General features: G+C 24.0%; 1 protein-coding gene and 1 pseudogene across 1 annotated transcript; one reads left to right on the forward strand and one right to left on the reverse strand.

Annotated features, from left to right (window-relative positions):
* The first annotated feature begins 6 nt into the window (after positions 1–6).
* On the forward strand, positions 7–12,093 carry LOC112683688 (casein kinase I). The gene is made up of 12 exons (XM_025554828.1): positions 7–529; positions 7,158–7,198; positions 7,305–7,374; positions 8,740–8,906; positions 9,005–9,119; positions 9,507–9,626; positions 9,816–9,986; positions 10,051–10,199; positions 11,044–11,124; positions 11,514–11,603; positions 11,664–11,770; positions 11,840–12,093. Exons 1-12 carry the CDS (start codon positions 325–327, stop codon positions 11,889–11,891), a joined length of 1,368 nt encoding a protein of 455 aa, XP_025410613.1. The 5' UTR covers positions 7–324; the 3' UTR covers positions 11,892–12,093.
* Positions 12,094–16,640: 4,547 nt separating this feature from the next.
* On the reverse strand, positions 16,641–17,665 carry LOC112683671 (annotated as a pseudogene).
* Between the last annotated feature and the right edge of the window lie 1,095 nt (positions 17,666–18,760).

An 18,760-nucleotide genomic window follows, 5' to 3' on the forward strand; every position in this document is an offset into this window, starting at 1 on the left:
AGTCACAAAAAAATGGAGAGTTTTTAGCTGCAATTGTTTCGTTTTTAGTTTTATTCAATTTCCACACGGTTAACCGTATGTTTTTACTACTATAAATGGTTTTTTTTTCAATTTGTTGATTATTAAATTGAAAAAATGTGGTTGTAAATCTACGTTCTGTTTTGGTCGACAAATTTAATTATTTTAAAAAAAATGATGCGATGATAACAGTGTTTATTGTCTTGGGTCACAACGTGTGAACGTCAAGAAAATTATAAAAAAAATTTAGTGTACAATGAGCTAAAATTGGCCTATTTCGTCAGAAAACTCAATTGATTAGGCACCATGCAGAAAAGGGATCGGGAAAAGCAACAAAATGGCAAAGATGACAAGTGGGGTGGAAAATCAACCGGATCGAGGGCAATACATTCAGCAGTTGCTGGACGGCACGGCTTGTCATCATCAGCCAATTCTAGTGTACTTATGGTTGGTCCAAACTTTCGTGTTGGAAAGAAGATAGGCTGTGGAAATTTTGGTGAACTTAGACTTGGTAAATAAAAAATTATAATTACTTATATGACATACATAAAACATAGATCATCATATCTGTTTATTATTTATATTACAATATTTTACTTATATTTATCCAAAAACAATTAAAAAATCTGTATATCCTAAATTCTTATTTATTTTTAATAAGAAATATTATTAATAAAGATCATAAATGTTTAGTAAAAGCAGTGAATGCTCTGTAGTTAAACCCGAGTTATTATTAGGTTTATTTTTTGTCAAATTAAATTATTTTGAAGTAAGTATATATATATTAAATTACTTCCTACCACCTTATGATGGCTCTTTTATTTTGTAATTATAACAATTTGTGTTTAATTATCTATTGCATATTATACTATCTAAATTATTTACTTACAAGTTTTTTAAAAGTCAAAATTATGTTATGAAATATTGACCATAGTGCATGCTGTTTTTATATGCAAATAAAACATGTATTAAAATGTTTGTATTTATATACAAATAACTTATTAAATTAATAATAATTAGCATTACTAAAATAGTAGGTATATCAGTTATTAACATACTTATTTCGCAATAAATATCACATACATTCAAACAGCATTTTGAATATTTGTAAATTTTATTATAAAATACAATTTTAGTAAATGTAATGTATTTCAAACCTATATGAAGTACTATTAAATTATTATAACTAATATTTATTGAAATAAAATAATAGAAAATCTAAGAAAATATTAAAGCATACATTAGATTACAAATTATGTTTGACTGGTTTTATAAAGATAGAACTATTGAAAGGAAAATCATATTATAATTTTATCTAGTTAATTGTCATTTATAGAATTCAAATAGTAATTGATTTTAATAAGTTAACATTTAACCTCTCACTTCTGAACAATTAGCTTTCTCTATATATTATATATGTTGTTCAAATATTAAATTTTCATAGAATGTACTTATTTCATAATATTTTTTTAAAATTGTATTTTACTCAAATAAGCATTTTAAATTTTTGGTATGAACTACTTGTTAATATACATTAAACTGTAATGTACAGTTATTCCTACTCTATTACTAATAATATAACGTCCTAAGAAACTTCAATATATCTAATATAAAATCTATTTAATATTAAATATGATAGTTTAGTAAATAAATTACTAAGTGTATAAAAATGTCTACCTTCTAAAAATTAATAAAGTTAAGCACAATTTATTTTTTTTTATTTTGGTATAAGTTTAAATCAGAATAAATATTCATTTCTTAAAATTATTTATATTTAAAACATTTTTAAGTATTTATTATTTGTATGTCTTCAAAAGATTTACTCTATTACCTACCTATTTGCATTTATATATAGTTAAAGGTATTGTGTATGTACTTTTTAAAAATATATTAAATTAGATTTGAACTCATATAAAATAGACTTTTTCATTGATCCTTTTAAAAATTTGTTAAGTGACCTGTAACATTAATTATTATTTTGTCAAGTTTTTAATAATCAATAATAATTTTTTAGTTAAAATGTCAAATGCAATTTTCTACTATTGTAATATGTTGTTTAATACTTATTTTTATAGTTTATTATGTAATCTTTTTCTAAGAAATGGTTTCTTGAATTAAATGTTTACCCATTTAACTAAATCAATAAATAAGAATTATATTAAGTTTGAAATAAAATAAAAATATAGTTCATTGGTTTTTCAACATTTAAAAGAATTTGAACTTAAATTAAAATTGTATTACTTATATATATTTTTTAAATTTATATAGTATCAAACTGATGTTATAATTTTTTACATCTATCTCAAAAAAGTATTATGCCCCGGAATATGCATTGTACATTATAGTATTTAATATATTAGTATGCAGTGGTGCAACCAGGATTTATTTTTAGGAGGGGATTATACATTTGAAAAACATGTAATTTCAGAAAATGTTTGGTGGGAGAGAGTGGAGTAAGGTTAAGTTAACTACTTATTTCTGTTGGGGGGGGGGGTCATAACCCCCTAGTTGTACCATTGTTAATTTAGAACCATAATTATTGAAGATGCAAGGTTCAGGATATTCTAACTAAATTAAATAATACTTTGAACTCTAATAGCAAAGCTATTTAAGCTATTTTTTAGCTAGTTCAACTGAAAATAGTCATGATATTGTAATACAATATTATAACTCAGGTTTTTTTACTTACAAGTGTGAAAAATTTAAATATTGGCTTACAATTATATTCTGTAAATTTTAATATCTCAATTTCATAATTCATAATAATTTTTATTTGATTTCTTTTTAAATATTCATAAGGGACTAATTATTGTTAATGTTTTAAATTCTTGTTTTCAAATTACATTAAATTTTTCCAGTTAAAAAAAATGTTTCATTTATAATTTACAGTAATATAAGTAACACAGAAATATATATTAAAATCAGGGGTCTAATTTTGTTCACTATTTTTTATTTTGACCTGCACTTTGTCCAAAAATGGACAAAATTAATAAAATGGACAAAACTTTCTAACTTGTAATATTATAACACAACATAAGACTTTGCAAAATTGCAATGGGTTTTGAAAGGTTTTAACCGGTTCTAACAAAATACATCTAATGTTGAAATAGATTTGTTTCATTTTACATGTGTCTACTAATGTTATTATTATTTTACCAATATTTCACGTCATGAGTAACTAGTTATCAGTTAATGTTTTACTAACAGATCTACACTTAATAGTAATATGTCAACTGTAAACAGAGTATCTATTGGATAAGTTTGATCAATTTATAATATTATTCAGTATTTTCTATCTAATTAAGTCTTAATTATTGCAGTACATTTTTAACATTAAAATATAATACGTCAGTTTAAAACTATTCTATATATTTTTTATTTTATGTTTGTTTATAAGTCAAGTTAAACATTTAAAATGTTTATACCTGTAGAACTTACAAGTAAGATAAAAAGTCTTACCAAAGAAGTAATAGAATAAAAACTAATTAAAATTATTTAATTTCTTTATTTATTAATCCATGATAAATATTATGATTTTATCCAATATCTCCAAATAACTATATTATTTGATTATATCCAGGACATATTTTGTCCAATTGTATTTATCCATTTTATCCTCTAGGATAGTACCTTATCAACTCTGATTAAAAGAAATATTTTGTTAGTTTATTTTTGATATGACTAAAATATGTGTCCACATTTTATTAACAGTTTTATAATAAAAAAAATAATTACTATAAAAAGTAAAGTTGATTAAATTACAAAATAAACATATATTTTCACTCATTCATCAATTACATTAAATCATTTTTGAGATGACATTTTGTGCAATTTTTTTTTAATTAATTTTGTATTGTTAGATATAATTTAAATATAAACACATACTTATTTATGCTTCTTACGTGAATACATTTATTTTACTGAATAAAGTTTTTAAAAATAATAGTACTAAATATAATATAACCAATGTGTTACATAATAAAATAATACAAAATTAAATTTAAATTAAAATTATCAAATGGATAATACTTATAAATTAATATTTAAATAAATAAACAAGTAGTTCATATATATATATATACTTAATATTTATTTTTATATTATCATTTTCTTACATAGTTATAGTTTATTTTCTTTGACTTTGTACTATCTTATATTATGAATTCTGTTATTATATATTTTGCTATCTTTTTTGTTTACCTTACGGGCGTTTTTATCGTTTATCATGAAAAAAAAAATATATATCAAATAAGTTGCGATTTTATTGACTTTATATATACCTGATGTTAAATTTTTAATTTGAAACCAATTGTACTTTACAAATATAATTATACTCCAGGTTATACATTTATTTATATATCAATGTATTACATTTTAAATTAATTATAATTTTTATAAAAATTAGTGAAATAATTATTTCCAATATAATACTAATATTTAGTAGTATATTACTATCATTATATTTTTGACTGAGCTTCACTCTTGTTAAATATTGAAAAATAAAAAAATATAATATTTATTAATTTTATGGTAACAAATGATATCTTGTTATAATGTTTTATGTACCATATATATTTTAAGAAACATTCATGAATTAAGTTTGTATTAAATTAAATTAACATAATGTCTATGATTGATTAGGTTTGCTCTTTTCGTTTATTTAAAGTACTTTGTTGACATTATTAATATAGAGATCAAGAGAATAGGACTAAGACTCAGTGTAAACATTTACAATGTATATTTGTCATTATTAAGTCTAACTTATAACTATGTTTTTTATTTGTTAAGTTAAAACTAGTTGACATTTTATTTACACTATTAATTATTGGATAATTTTCAATGCATTACTTAGCCTTAGAGTGAAACCCTTCAAAACCGTGTTTACATTAGAGGTTTCAGTAGTTAAAATTTATATACTATTTGCATATTTTTTGAATCGTATGTACTATTAATTTATTATAATCATAATAATTCCAGTAGGAAGATTATAATTAGTTTGATTTGAGAATATTGGTTAAATCAAACATTTTTATAAAAATATTTTGATTTCCTAAATATTTTAGAAGTAATATTAATATTGTATTAAAAAATATAATTGCTAAATTTAAAAATAAATATTATAGAATATGTTAGTTAATGTATAAATAAATTGATTTGTTCATTTATGATATAAACAAACATACAAAAGTTTTCATTATTTATGTCTTATTTGAACATATTTTATTGAAATTTATATTTACTAACTGACCCAACGAGGTCTAACCTTTTATAAAGAAATTGTATGTAATTCACTTTAGTCAATAATAGTTTCACCCTTTTATTGTTGGTATAATTTTTGCCTTCAAAAGTATACGTAATATATCTCTATTAGCATAAAATTTAGAGGTTATGGAATGACAAATTGGTTAATTGTTTTCTAGTTAGCCAACTCTGGTAAAACTGCTCTTCCAGACAATAGTACTCGGGTGGGTTACCAACCATTCAAGTGTTCAACAATTTATAGCACTGCTCCTATACTCAAAATTTTATTCAGACTTGAAAATAATAATTATTATAGATTATCATTGATGCTGAAATCTCTTACAACAAAAAAAATTTAAAATTTTGAATCCATGTCCTTATCAAATTAATAAAAAATTATCTACAAGAAATAATTAATTATTGTTGATGCAATGTTAAATTGTAAAATGGTGTAAAAAAGTAATCATTTTAAACATATTTTCTTAAATATTCAATATTATATCTTTAATACATATACTGGGAACCTTACTGGAAATATATGAAAATAATATAGGTCAGCGATTCCCAAATTTTTTTTCTGCCAGACCTCTTAAATATAATAAAAATGATCGTGGACTCCTAGTACAAATAAAAATTAAAAAACAATAATAAATAATAATACTTTGTGTATTTTAAATTTATATTTGTGGACCCTTTCCGGTATATGTGCGAATCCCTAAGGGTCTGGAGACCACAGTGTGGGAAACGCTGTAATAAGTAATTGTTAATGTGGTTTTATGTAAAGGAGATTGGCAAATTACCATATTTTTACTTTTAAATAAGTAATGGAAACATTTTGTGAATATGATTTAGATTTTCTTATGATATTTATTAATTTAGGGTAGTTGAAAGATCCTTTGCCATATAGGAATATATTGTACAACTAAAAACCATTTTCTGTAGTTTTCAATTGTAATCAAAAAATTCAGCCATGAATTAAATTTATTGATATAATTAGTTTATGCCTTTTAAATGAAATTATATAAAGCTTATCTAAAGTTAAATATGTTAGGGACAAATTAAGATTTTGTATAATATAGAGATTTCAGTGATACATTTCTATTTTTCCTTTTCTAATTTTTTTATCATTTCTTCAAATAGGTAAACTAATTTTTTGTTTTTATCACCTACTCTATAAAAGGTAATCATACTATATTGATTCGATCACTCCTTTCTTCTTATTTTAGTTTATTTTTTATATATACATATATATGGCCAAGCTACTGCTCAATCTGGACCTATCCATCAATTTCCAAATTTATTTTGTAAATGTTCTCTTACAACAATTGTATTGTGTGCAGGTGCTCTATCTTATTGAAAAAATAATTCCTAGTATCTAATTCTATATCATTCATGTATGTAGATAAAATATCAGTTAGAAACTCTAAATATCTTATCCCAGTAAGTGTGCTATCGTAAAAATATAGGCCAAGAAGTTTCCCAATGAGTAACCCACACCAAACATTACTCCCTCAAACTGGAGATTTGTATCAATGGTCCAATAAGGATTGTGATCAGTCCAATACCAGTTATTTTGTTTATTAATTATACCATTAAGAGATGTGATGCATCAGTTTCAGTCATGCATGGAGAAATGGAATAAATTTTGAAAAATTTATTAGACAGTTATTAGTAATTGTTTTACCCAAATCATATCAATCCGATGTCACTGGACAGGATTATTTAATGTTATGTTTAAAAAGACTCGCGTTGTATTTATATACATATAATATGAACTTAAAATAATATATTTTAAGTATATATTAATGCCTTTTTAATATATAAGTACAATTTCTACTTGTTTTCTGTAATTTAATTGACATATCTATATTTTTATTATTTTTTTTTTTTTTTTTAAGGAAAAAACTTATATACAAATGAACATGTGGCAATAAAAATGGTAAGAACCATATATTTATTATATTATAAATTATGATTGTATTATGTTGCTGAATTAATTATATACTTAAGTTGGTGTTTTAGTAATTAATTTTAAAATATTTTAGGAGCCAATGAAATCCAAAGCACCTCAATTGCATTTGGAATACCGCTTTTACAAATTACTTGGATCTCATGGTAAATATGTTTTAATTTAATAGACTTAATCCTTTATTTATAAAATAAATAAAAAAAAAATTAAATTTGTGATATTATTTATTTATTTATTTTATTATTATTTATTTAAACAATAATTAACTAAATTTAAAATAATGTTAGTTGAACAGTATTAGAATTTCAATAATATACTTCTAATTATATTGAAGATTATAAGTTAGATAATTAAGATTTAATATTAAAAATTCAAATTATAGGTTTAACTTATTAATATTAATAATATGGAATTTCACCGTTCATCCGCAACCACAATGACAATAACATATATTTTGTAAATTATTGTAAAAAATATTAAAATGTTTACTTTCTGTATAATTTGAATTGTGTAAAATGTAAATGATTATTATTAAAGCTCACATTTAAAAGCATTATAAATAACAAAAAAAAAATAAAGCATATTTATTTTATTTTTAAAAAAAAAGCAAAAAGAAAAATCATGACCAAAAAGTAACATGTACTAGTTATAAAATTGAATAAAGAAAATTGAAAAATTAATTTAAATAAAAAAAATTATTTACTACCATGTGTTTTGGATGATTTTCAGTAGTGAAATTGACTCCTGTCTGACAAAATGAACATAGAAATAATAAATTGAAAATAAATGTTTTGAAAAAACTCTTCACCAAATTCTAATACTATTTTTTTTTAAAATGCATTTGTTTTAACTTTTGGCATTTTTGTAAATTTGAACACTCAAATTTAAATTTTAAAATGGTTGATATAGATGTTATAGGAGTACTGGCCATAGGTTCTACAGGCTATTTGTAGGTGGATAAGCTATCGACTTGTAGGCTGCCTGAAAATCGATAATCTATACGTTAAATACATTTAACAGTCAAGTCGATGATAACAAAAACAATAATAATCCAATATAACCATTAAGCTTGTATTCCGAGTTTTCATATTTTTTATTAATTCAATTCAATTTTTTTTATTACTAAAACATAATAAACATCTAAAAATTCTACAGCTAGAATAACTGAAAAAAAGCAATAATAAATTGATTTATTTGGAATTAGTATGTCATGAAACGAATTTATGTATAAAAATTATATTTCTATTTTACGTATAAAAAGAAGCATTTGCTTTAAAATTTGATCCCAAATTAATAATATTAATTTTATTAGATACTATATTATATATGTTATATGTTAAATAACGAATGGTTGTACATGCATCTTAATAATTTACACTTTCTTGAGGTATAGAATTGCTTTACAAAGTTTAAGCTTTCATAAGTGCTTTTTTACTTTCCTATTTTGTTATTCAATATATCATAATTTATTATTTACTGTTTATAATAATTTAATTTTTACTGGATTTAAGCTCCTGCCTTCTTCTCAGATGGCATACCAGAAGTATTTTTTTTCGGTCCATGTGGAAAGTACAATGCTTTAGTCATGGAACTCCTCGGTCCTAGTCTTGAGGACTTATTTGATATGTGTGGGCGTGAATTTTCGCTCAAAACTGTTCTCATGATTGCCACTCAATTGGTAATTTTAATAGTCAATATTAGTTGTATTATTGAGTTACTATTTGTAGCTTTAACTAAACATTTATCTAATTGATTAATTATTTTTATTGTTTAAAGTTACATAGGATAGAATACGTTCACGGACGACATCTTATATACAGAGATGTTAAACCAGAAAACTTCCTTATTGGCCGCATGTCAACGAAAAAAGATAAAACTATTCATATAATAGGTTTATAAGCATATTATATTAATTTATTAAAGGAAATTGGAATTTGTACTTATCATTGATATTTTCTTTTCTTGATTTTGATTAAATTAAGAATTTTTAGAATTCATAAACAATTATTATTTATTTTATACATAGTTAATAAGTTTGTTATTAATTAAATTTTTTGTGTATTTTATAATTTGCATTGTAATTTTTAATCATATTATAAATACCATCAAATTAATAGTATTAAGCTTAATAATGTTTATTATATATTATTTTTTTTTGAAAGAAATTTTTTAATTTAAGAACAGGAATTGCATAAATACAATTTCCAATTTTTTTTATCTGCAATTGTCCTTTTAGTTCTGTTTGAATTTAAATTAATCTTAAAAATATTTATTTTAGATTTTGGTTTAGCTAAAGAATATATAGATTTAGAAACAAATAAACATATACCATACCGGGAACATAAAAGTTTAACTGGTACTGCAAGATATATGAGCATAAACACACATTTAGGAAAAGGTATAAATTAATTTGAACGTTTTGGTAATCTTACTTAATTTATACCTTATTTCATTTATAAATTATTAATATAGCTAGTTTTCCATTCTCATAAATATTTGCAAATATTTTTAACTTTAAATTTAGTCTATAAATAAATGGTATAATATTCATATTTAATATTTAATTTTTTAATGTATTTACTTATAGAACAAAGTCGCCGAGACGATTTAGAAGCTCTTGGACATATGTTTATGTACTTTTTACGAGGTTCATTACCATGGCAAGGCTTAAAAGCTGATACTCTAAAAGAAAGATATCAAAAAATTGGTGATACAAAACGAGCCACTCCTATTGAAGTTTTATGTGATGGATATCCTGGTATGTATTACATTTATATCTATTACAAGATTTTAGTTCTTACCAATTACTCGTATGTTTTCAGAGGAAATGGCTCAGTATTTACGTTATGTTAGACGTTTGGATTTTTTTGAGACTCCAGACTATGAATACTTGCGTACATTATTCAAAAGTTTATTTGAGAAAAAAGGTTATGTTAACGACTCAGAATTTGATTGGACGGGAAAAACTATAGTATGGTTTATTTATATATTTATTTATTTTGTTTTAATTTTTTCTAACTTATGTTTAAGATTTTATAATATAATAAATAGTACAATAACAAATAACTTTTTCATGAAAATCATGAACAAAACTTGTACCACTTTCTGGAATTAACTAATTCTTCTAATATTTATAATATAAAATGTAATGTCTTGGTATAGATAGTGGGTATATATTTTTGTTTTTACTATATTTCTATCAATCAATTGTTATTTTTATTTGTTTGGCCTTAATGTATTTTTTAATGACTGTAAGCTAACTAGAAATTTGGAACTTTTTGCTGAATATAATTGATTAATATTGCTTTGTAATTTCCTTAGCTAAAGCATTTATTGTTAGGTAATTGTACATTAATAAATAAAATTTATGTTAATTGGTTTAAATTATTTATTATTTGTATACCTAAGTGTGTACGTAATACTAGCAATGCATTTGCAGTAGGAAACAATTTCATTTATATTTTATGCTGGTGCTTATTGCTTTTGTTAGTTTTGAATAATATACATTATACACTTTCTTTATTTTAAAAATATTATTTGCTACCTATTTAATAACTTCAGTTTTTTTTTATTTTCAATTTTTTTCTGTGCATGCTGCATGATTTTTTTTTTTATATAATGCTATAAAATCAGAAACGAGGCTTCTTTAACATACTTCGCGTTATACGTAACTTATCTGTTGAAAGTCCTCAAACATCTGAAAGCAATTTGGTAAGTTATAATGGTTAAGGTCATTAATGGTTATAGTCATTATTAATTGAGTTATAGTTAATTAATTAATTTGATATGTAATAATATTATATATTTATTTTCAGTGTACATTAGTCGGTTCAATACAGTCCAATCAAGAAGTAATGTTATCACCAAACAGAGAACGACAGGTTGCTGGCAACAAGGTAATTATTGTTTTAATATATGCCTTTACAGGTTTCTTTGATTTAAATAAGTTTATATATTTTTAATAAACCCATATTGTATTATTAATGTGCAAGGACAATGACGAAATGTCAGTCTACAATGATGATAATGATGATAGTGTATTGTTAATCAATAAGGTATCAATTTCATTAAAGACCATTATATATTAAATTTTATATCCTACATCATCATATGCATATAGAATATATCATAAATATTGTACTTTACATATTGTTTTAATTTAATCTTGTTTAATACCAGTAGTGCTGCCAACCATTCCCATATGTATTACAATTAAAATCATAAAAATTATTATTATTTAGATTTTGACTGTTCCATTTTAAGTTGTATAAATAAACATTTTCAGTCAGGAACAAAAGGTTGGTCAGACGGGTCTAAGCTTCCTGGTCATACATTAGGAAACTTAACTCCTGCTGATCGTCATGGAAGTGTTCAGGTAATTTGTATTGCATTGTAATTAAACTATATTATTTATTTTTTATATTTTTCTGATTAGGTGGTTAGCTCAACTAATGGTGAATTGGCTAATGATGATCCAACTGCTGGTCATTCCAATACACCTATCACAGCACAAGCTGAAACAGAAATTGTTGACGACACTAAGTATGATTAATATTTATTTTATTTAAAAGTGGTACAGTTTTTATGTCTAATCTAAATATTATTTGATAGATGTTGTTGTTTTTTTAAACGTAAAAAGAAGAAAACCCCTCGTCCTAAGTGACTAACAGTGGTTAAATGCAGTTCTGAACGAGAAGCTGTCACGCTGTTACGCGCAACCTCGCACTCTAACTCGCGTGACAGTACCCTAAATGTTCCCGTTCCAACCATTACGTGAAATTGCATTATCCAATATAAATTAAATATTAATTTGTATTTAATTTTAAAACATCTTTCCTTTTATTTTTTTTTTTTTTTTTTTTTTTTGTAATTAATGTAATAGGCTACAATATACTTATATCTATTAAAGAAAAACATAATAAAATAACAAATAATAGACTGTTAGCATTTGGTCACCTGTGCATTCCGTCAATGACCTACAAAAATAAAGCTAAAATGCTTAATTGTTGACACTAGACAGTAAGACAATTTGTTCATTTATTGCTTTTTATTTATAAAGAGAATATATATATATGATTAATGATTATCAAACAAAGTATATTTCCTTTCTATTGTTTAAAAAGAAATGACTCACGAGTATAAATTTTATTTAATTGGTTTGCTTATATAACATAAAAAATTATTTATGTCAAAAATAATAATAATAATTAAGTTACCCTAAAAGTTTTTTTTTTTTTTGATACATATGTATGTATGTATGTGTATATGTGTATATATATGCATACATACAAATGCCTTACATTAGTTCCTGTAAATAATAAAATAAAATACAGTTTTTATTAAATTTTATATAAAAAAAACAAATATATATAAAACTATTTATATTAATTTCAATTATGTTTTGGTTCAGCAACACATCAATCAATACCTCACTTATTTTTTCCTAAAACTGCCCATAAAGAGCTTAAGTATATATTTCTTAGATGACAAATTTGTTTTTGAATTTAAGTACATGATGTATCCAGTTTTTGTATAATACAATTATTATACTGTTTATTTAATTATTATTATTATTATTATTATTATTATTATTATTACTATTATTTTGTTATCCAGATAATATTAATACTTGGGTGAGATTACTACACTGTTGGATTTAGTCGAAACATGTGCTTTTAATTTTTTTCATTTTACATAATAAATATTGTTATTTACATCCAAAATTAAAGGGTTTTTTTTATATATTATAATTGTGTTTTATAAGTATTGGTACAGTTAATTAATATACCATAATATTATTTTATTACATATTATTAATAGACAGTTTAATTGGTCACTAAAAAATATCAGTAAATTTAAAAGTGTGAATGTTTTGTTATTCCATGACTAATTTGATAATTTTACACTCAATTTTTTCTTTCTTTTTTAGTATGTTAATTATGTTTTGATAATTTAACTAATTTATAGCTTAAAAATGAACAATTTTACTCCAATTCATGAGCAGTTGATGAGTAATTTCATCCAAGTATACTATGAATAGGTATTAAATTATATTTCAACCAAGTTTTATTTGTATGAAGTGTACAAATACCCTATAGGTTGATAGTTATTTACCGCCTTTTTGGAAACTAAATCGATTTTAGACCTTTAATTTAGAGCTTCAATTAATGTAAACATATGCATCCAATTATCTAAAATTCACAAAATGTTAAACAAGATAATTGCTTGTGATGTACAAAATACTTATGTAATATAAATATATTATTTGAATTTATGTTTTTTTTTAATTTTTCGAATAAAAAAATATTGTTATGTTCGTGATATGTAAATTTTTAGCTAATTTTTAGGTGAAAACATAATTTTACTACTACTATTTAATTTTAAATGTAATATTTATTATAATTTTTTGATGTTTAGTTTCAAACTTATCATTTAAAATTTTTTTTTTAATATAATAAAAATATATAAATTATGTGGATTTAACATTGTTATTACTATTTAGTAGTATTTAGCTTTACAAAAATACTTCTGTTAATATATATTAAAGAAAACAGTTGAGATACTTCTTGCTACACATTCTAAGTGAAATTGGTTCCCTTGCTAATGGCATTAACCGTACATTAATGAATATTTAATATTATTAAATCAATGTTAATAGTGTGTATAGTGATCAATCATTCTTTCTTTGGAAATAAGTGATTTGTGATAACTCGTAAATATGCAATATGTATGGCCACTTAATTTTTCTACATCATAACTTATTTATCTTACATATTGAAGTTATTATAAATTAACTGTAAGTAGTAATATACATACGATATAATTTATTTATTGTATTTTAATTCAATTTAGTAGCTATGAAACCAGTAGTCGTTATTCTCAACTGTTTAAAACGTACACATTAAACTTTATTGGTATATATTAAATAGTTTAATATGTGCAGTGTTACAATAAATACCATTCAATGAAACTATATGTAAGAAAAAAATATAAGCTATTTACTAACAGAACATTAACCATAATTATTGAAGTACTTAAGTAATTAGTTTTTTATTTTTAACCCAAATTGCCATTTTAAATATTTATGCACAAATAATATTAAACTTTAACCATTACCTTTAATTATCGTTAATCAAAGTTCAAACAATATAATATTATGGTAAATAGTAACTATATATTCTCTAATTTGCATAGGCTTTCTCAGGATTTTTTAATGGAGGGGATAAGAAAATGTACTAAAAAGTGAGCTATGGGAGGTAAGCGGTTTGGTGCTTTTTGGAATATTTTTTTAAAATTAGAAATAAGTTTCTTGACATTACTAAACATCCCCCTTACTTCTACTCGACGAAGTCCATGAATTCATGTACAATGAATATTTTAAATTATTATTATTAGTTTATTCTAAAATGATTCCAAGATATTAGCAGCTTTTATCTTGCAGGGAGCGGCGTCAGATGCAGTAGCGCCCACATAGGGTACCAAGTAGTGCAAATGCACTGATTTCTCATGGATCGAGGGACCCACTCTGGTCTTTGGAGCAAACACTATAAATGCATAACTATTCATTTGGATCTTTAGATTGTTGAATAAAACGTAAAGAGTTGGCTGTGCCGAATATGCAAACAAATATAAATATATACTTAATAAGTTATTAGTAATAACTAATATAGATCAGCGGTAGCCAACCGGTTGTCCGCGAGAAAATTTAAGTGGTCCGCAGAAAAATTAGAACGTTAGGTACTTACAGAATTTTTTTTGTTATTTCCCAAAAAAATAAGACCCTAGAATGGTTTTATGTGGATAATAGATCCATTGCAGCAAACAATGAAAATAACAAGTTAAATATAACCAAAAAAAAAAAAAAAAACACCTCGTCGATTTATTTAACTATATTTATGTAAAAAGCTATTTTAAGCTAAAAGTGGTCCGTAGAATTTAGAGTATATATTAAGTGTTCCATGAGATCCAAAAAGTTGGCAACCACTACTATAGATAACTATAATAATCAGTGTTTATTTCAGATCTTCTATCCCTGGGAGGGGGGGTATCGTAAATTTTCAAGGGGGTATGCCTTAGACGTAAATAATTAAGGGAAGTAAAAATATTGTTTTAAGCTCAATTTATTGGTATCAGATTGATACCTAAGAATACATAAGTTATTAATAATCTAATTTTGATTAATTAATATGAAAAAAATATATAACACACATTTAATAAAAATACATTACTTATACATTATACTATATTATTAATAATATACCAATATAAACTTAAGTCATATGTATTTTAATATTTATTATGTTCAATAAATTAAATTAAATGAATCCGGCACTGCTTTTGACGTGCGTACAAATCAATTATCTCATTTACAGTATCTTCATCGAGTTTTGAGTGTCCTTCTATGCTAATTTTCATGCAGGATTGTAAAGTTTCTTGTCCCATTTTATTTTATTTTTTTTTTTTCATAATTCTATTCATCGTACTGAAAGAGCACTTCGCAGTGGCCGTTGAAACTGGTACACACATTAAACATTCAGCAAGTTTTTTCAAATTTGTATACCCAAAATTTGCTTTATAAATATATAACAGTGGATTTTTTACGTTTTCGTTTACCAAACTATTTGCAACATACTTAAATGAATTCAATTCTATCCAAACATTAGCTGGTTCAAGACTAGGAAAATATAAACATATTTTCAATACATCTTCTTCAGTGATTGTAATTAAAGATTCAAATGATTCAAATAAACCACTTCATTTAATTATGTCTAGTGATTTTTTATTAAAACGTAATTGCATTTATTCTATCATTGTATCAACAATTTTTTTAGCTTCTTTTAGACTTTTTATTTTATTTTTATTTTCAACTATTTTTCGTGAACTACAGACATATTTTTTTAATGTACTTATATATTTATGAATTGAATTATTCTCGTCATTTGATAAACATTGATCCGAGACATTTTTAAGATAATTTATCGAAGAAGAAATCAAAACTGGTACTGATGATAGCTGTAAATTTTCTTTTTGTAAGACTTTGCTTAAATTATTGACTGTGCTTAAAGCCTCATATAGAACAACTAATGTGATTAAAAAACTTGACTGAGTGATATCTAGTAGAATACCTCCTGCTAGTGATGCAAGATTTGCTCCGTCACATGCTAAAATAATTGATCTATAACACTCTTTGACTGCATGAATTGATCGATGATTACTTAACCAACGTGTATCAATAGTTTCTGGTATTTTCAATTTTTTTTCATTTATAGCTTCTTGAATATCATGAAATATTTTTTTACGTTTAGCAGATTTATGAAATAATTTATAAATATCTTTAACTACTTGCAGAGTTTGTTTAATTGAAACATATTTATTACGAGCAGAAGGTAATGCTAATGATAATAAATGAGCTCTATAGAGCTTGTATACAATGAATGTAGAGTATTTCTCTATGTGCTATTTCAGATAGTCTTTTTCGTACTCTACTTATACTACCAGAAAAATTTACAGCACCATCAAAACCAACACTTATTAATTTCGAATAATCAAGTTCTCTTTTTTTTAACTCTCGATCAATAGTTTCTGTTATAGTTTCCGCATTTGTGCCAGATAATTTTACAATGCATAAAAATAGTTCTCTAATTTCACCACAATCTGTTACAAAACGAATAGTTATTGTCATTTCACAAACATTTTTAATATTTGTCAACTCAACAGCCATTAATGAAAAGTATTTATTTTTTAATTAATTTGAGTCACGAGTTTCAAGAACAGTGCCAATACAATTTAATATTGCAATAGCTGTATTTTTACTCATGTAATTCGATCTATCACTTTGTTTTTCTACCCACTCAAGTAAAGATTTATTTTGTTTTAGCACTACTTTATTTAATAATGATTCATATTTAGTAGTATAAGGAATTTCTTCTTTTGCCAAAAAATAAACACTATGCACAAAAGTAGAGAAATTAATTCTATTTTGTATTTTTTCTGAGTTACTTTGTTGGATCATTTGTGTATGTATAGGTTCATTTTTTCCTTGTAAAAATAATTCATTCAAAGCTAAGAAGCTTAAGAATGATTTTTTGAACTAGCGTGTTTTAAGAGTTTACCAGTTTTACCAGTAGCTTTTCGATAATTTATAAATGGAATACATATAAAAATATCTTTTAATTATTATAAAGCACTATGATTACTACTAAGAAATGTTTCATATACCTTACAAAAAGCCCCACCTTTTTTACCATTATAATACAGCCAGTTAAACGTTTTTTCCCAATTTTTTTGATAAGAATAATTTTTTAATACTTTACGAATACTTTGATCTCCGATTATTTTCGTGGGTGAAGCCGATGAAGGTATAACCGGTAGATCATCAACGTTGTCTTGTTTTTTCTGATACATATCTAATATAGGATTATTTTTGCGTTTTGACATAATGAAAGTTAACTGTTGGTTAAAAGTTTAATTACTAGCCAAAATGCGTTAAAATATGACCAAAATAATATAAATCAACCAAATGCAGTTTGACATAGTCGTAAATGCGTAATCCACTACACTGACAGTCAACAGACAACAGCATGTTTTAAAAATTACCCACATGTGAAACGTACTTATCTACAATCGATTATATTGACGAACAATATTTAACAATATATAGATCACGATTATTATCGGTACACATTAATTGACAATATTGATGTACAAAAAAGTAATACCCAAGATATTATATTAAATATTTATTTATTATATCATCTACGCATAAAATAACTGATAATCCATCGATAACTCATTTCACACATAATTGCATCACAATAAACAATTTACGTAATAATGTCATACCTTTTTTCGGGGGTATACATTTTTCTCCGAGGGGGGTATTACCCCCCTCTACGGGTCATCCCTCTGAAATAAACACTGATAATAATATTGGTTATGTTTGTAGTTTGATGAATGGATCTTCGCAGGAAAGAATTTTTTGTGTCCGTATTTAATATTGCCTACATTTAGCCCCTTTTTTTTGCAGCTATCAAAATGTGATAACTAGGGAACGGATTTATAAGTAATAAAAATACATAAATATGTACATATGTATGTAAGTATAATTTATAAAATATGTACTATAACCATCCAAATATGTAGGAAAAAAATTTAAAAAAAAAAAAAAATTATAATTATTAAATTATCAAAATGATTTGTTGCATTGAATTATTACAATATATTTTAAATTATCAAATATTAAATGTCGCCTATTAAATCTGAAAATATTTTTAAAACGGCTAAATGATCGTTCCACATCAACCTACATCGGTTGATTTAAGCATATTTGAAGGGCATATTATTAGAAGGCGATAATTCCAAATTTTTAGAAGGGTGTCTGCCACTAATTATGTCATTAATTGATTTAAAATCAATATGGCCTGAAATTTTTTCTGTAAAAACATGAATTTTCTTTTTTACTACTTCTCCTATTGGTCCGTTTACGAGTTTTCATTTTGCAATCGTTGATTCGACAATTTGCATACTTTCATT

This window comes from Sipha flava, unplaced genomic scaffold, assembly GCF_003268045.1.
Source record: "Sipha flava isolate LNK unplaced genomic scaffold, YSA_version1 232_pilon_pilon, whole genome shotgun sequence".
Taxonomy (NCBI): Eukaryota; Metazoa; Arthropoda; class Insecta; order Hemiptera; family Aphididae; genus Sipha; species Sipha flava.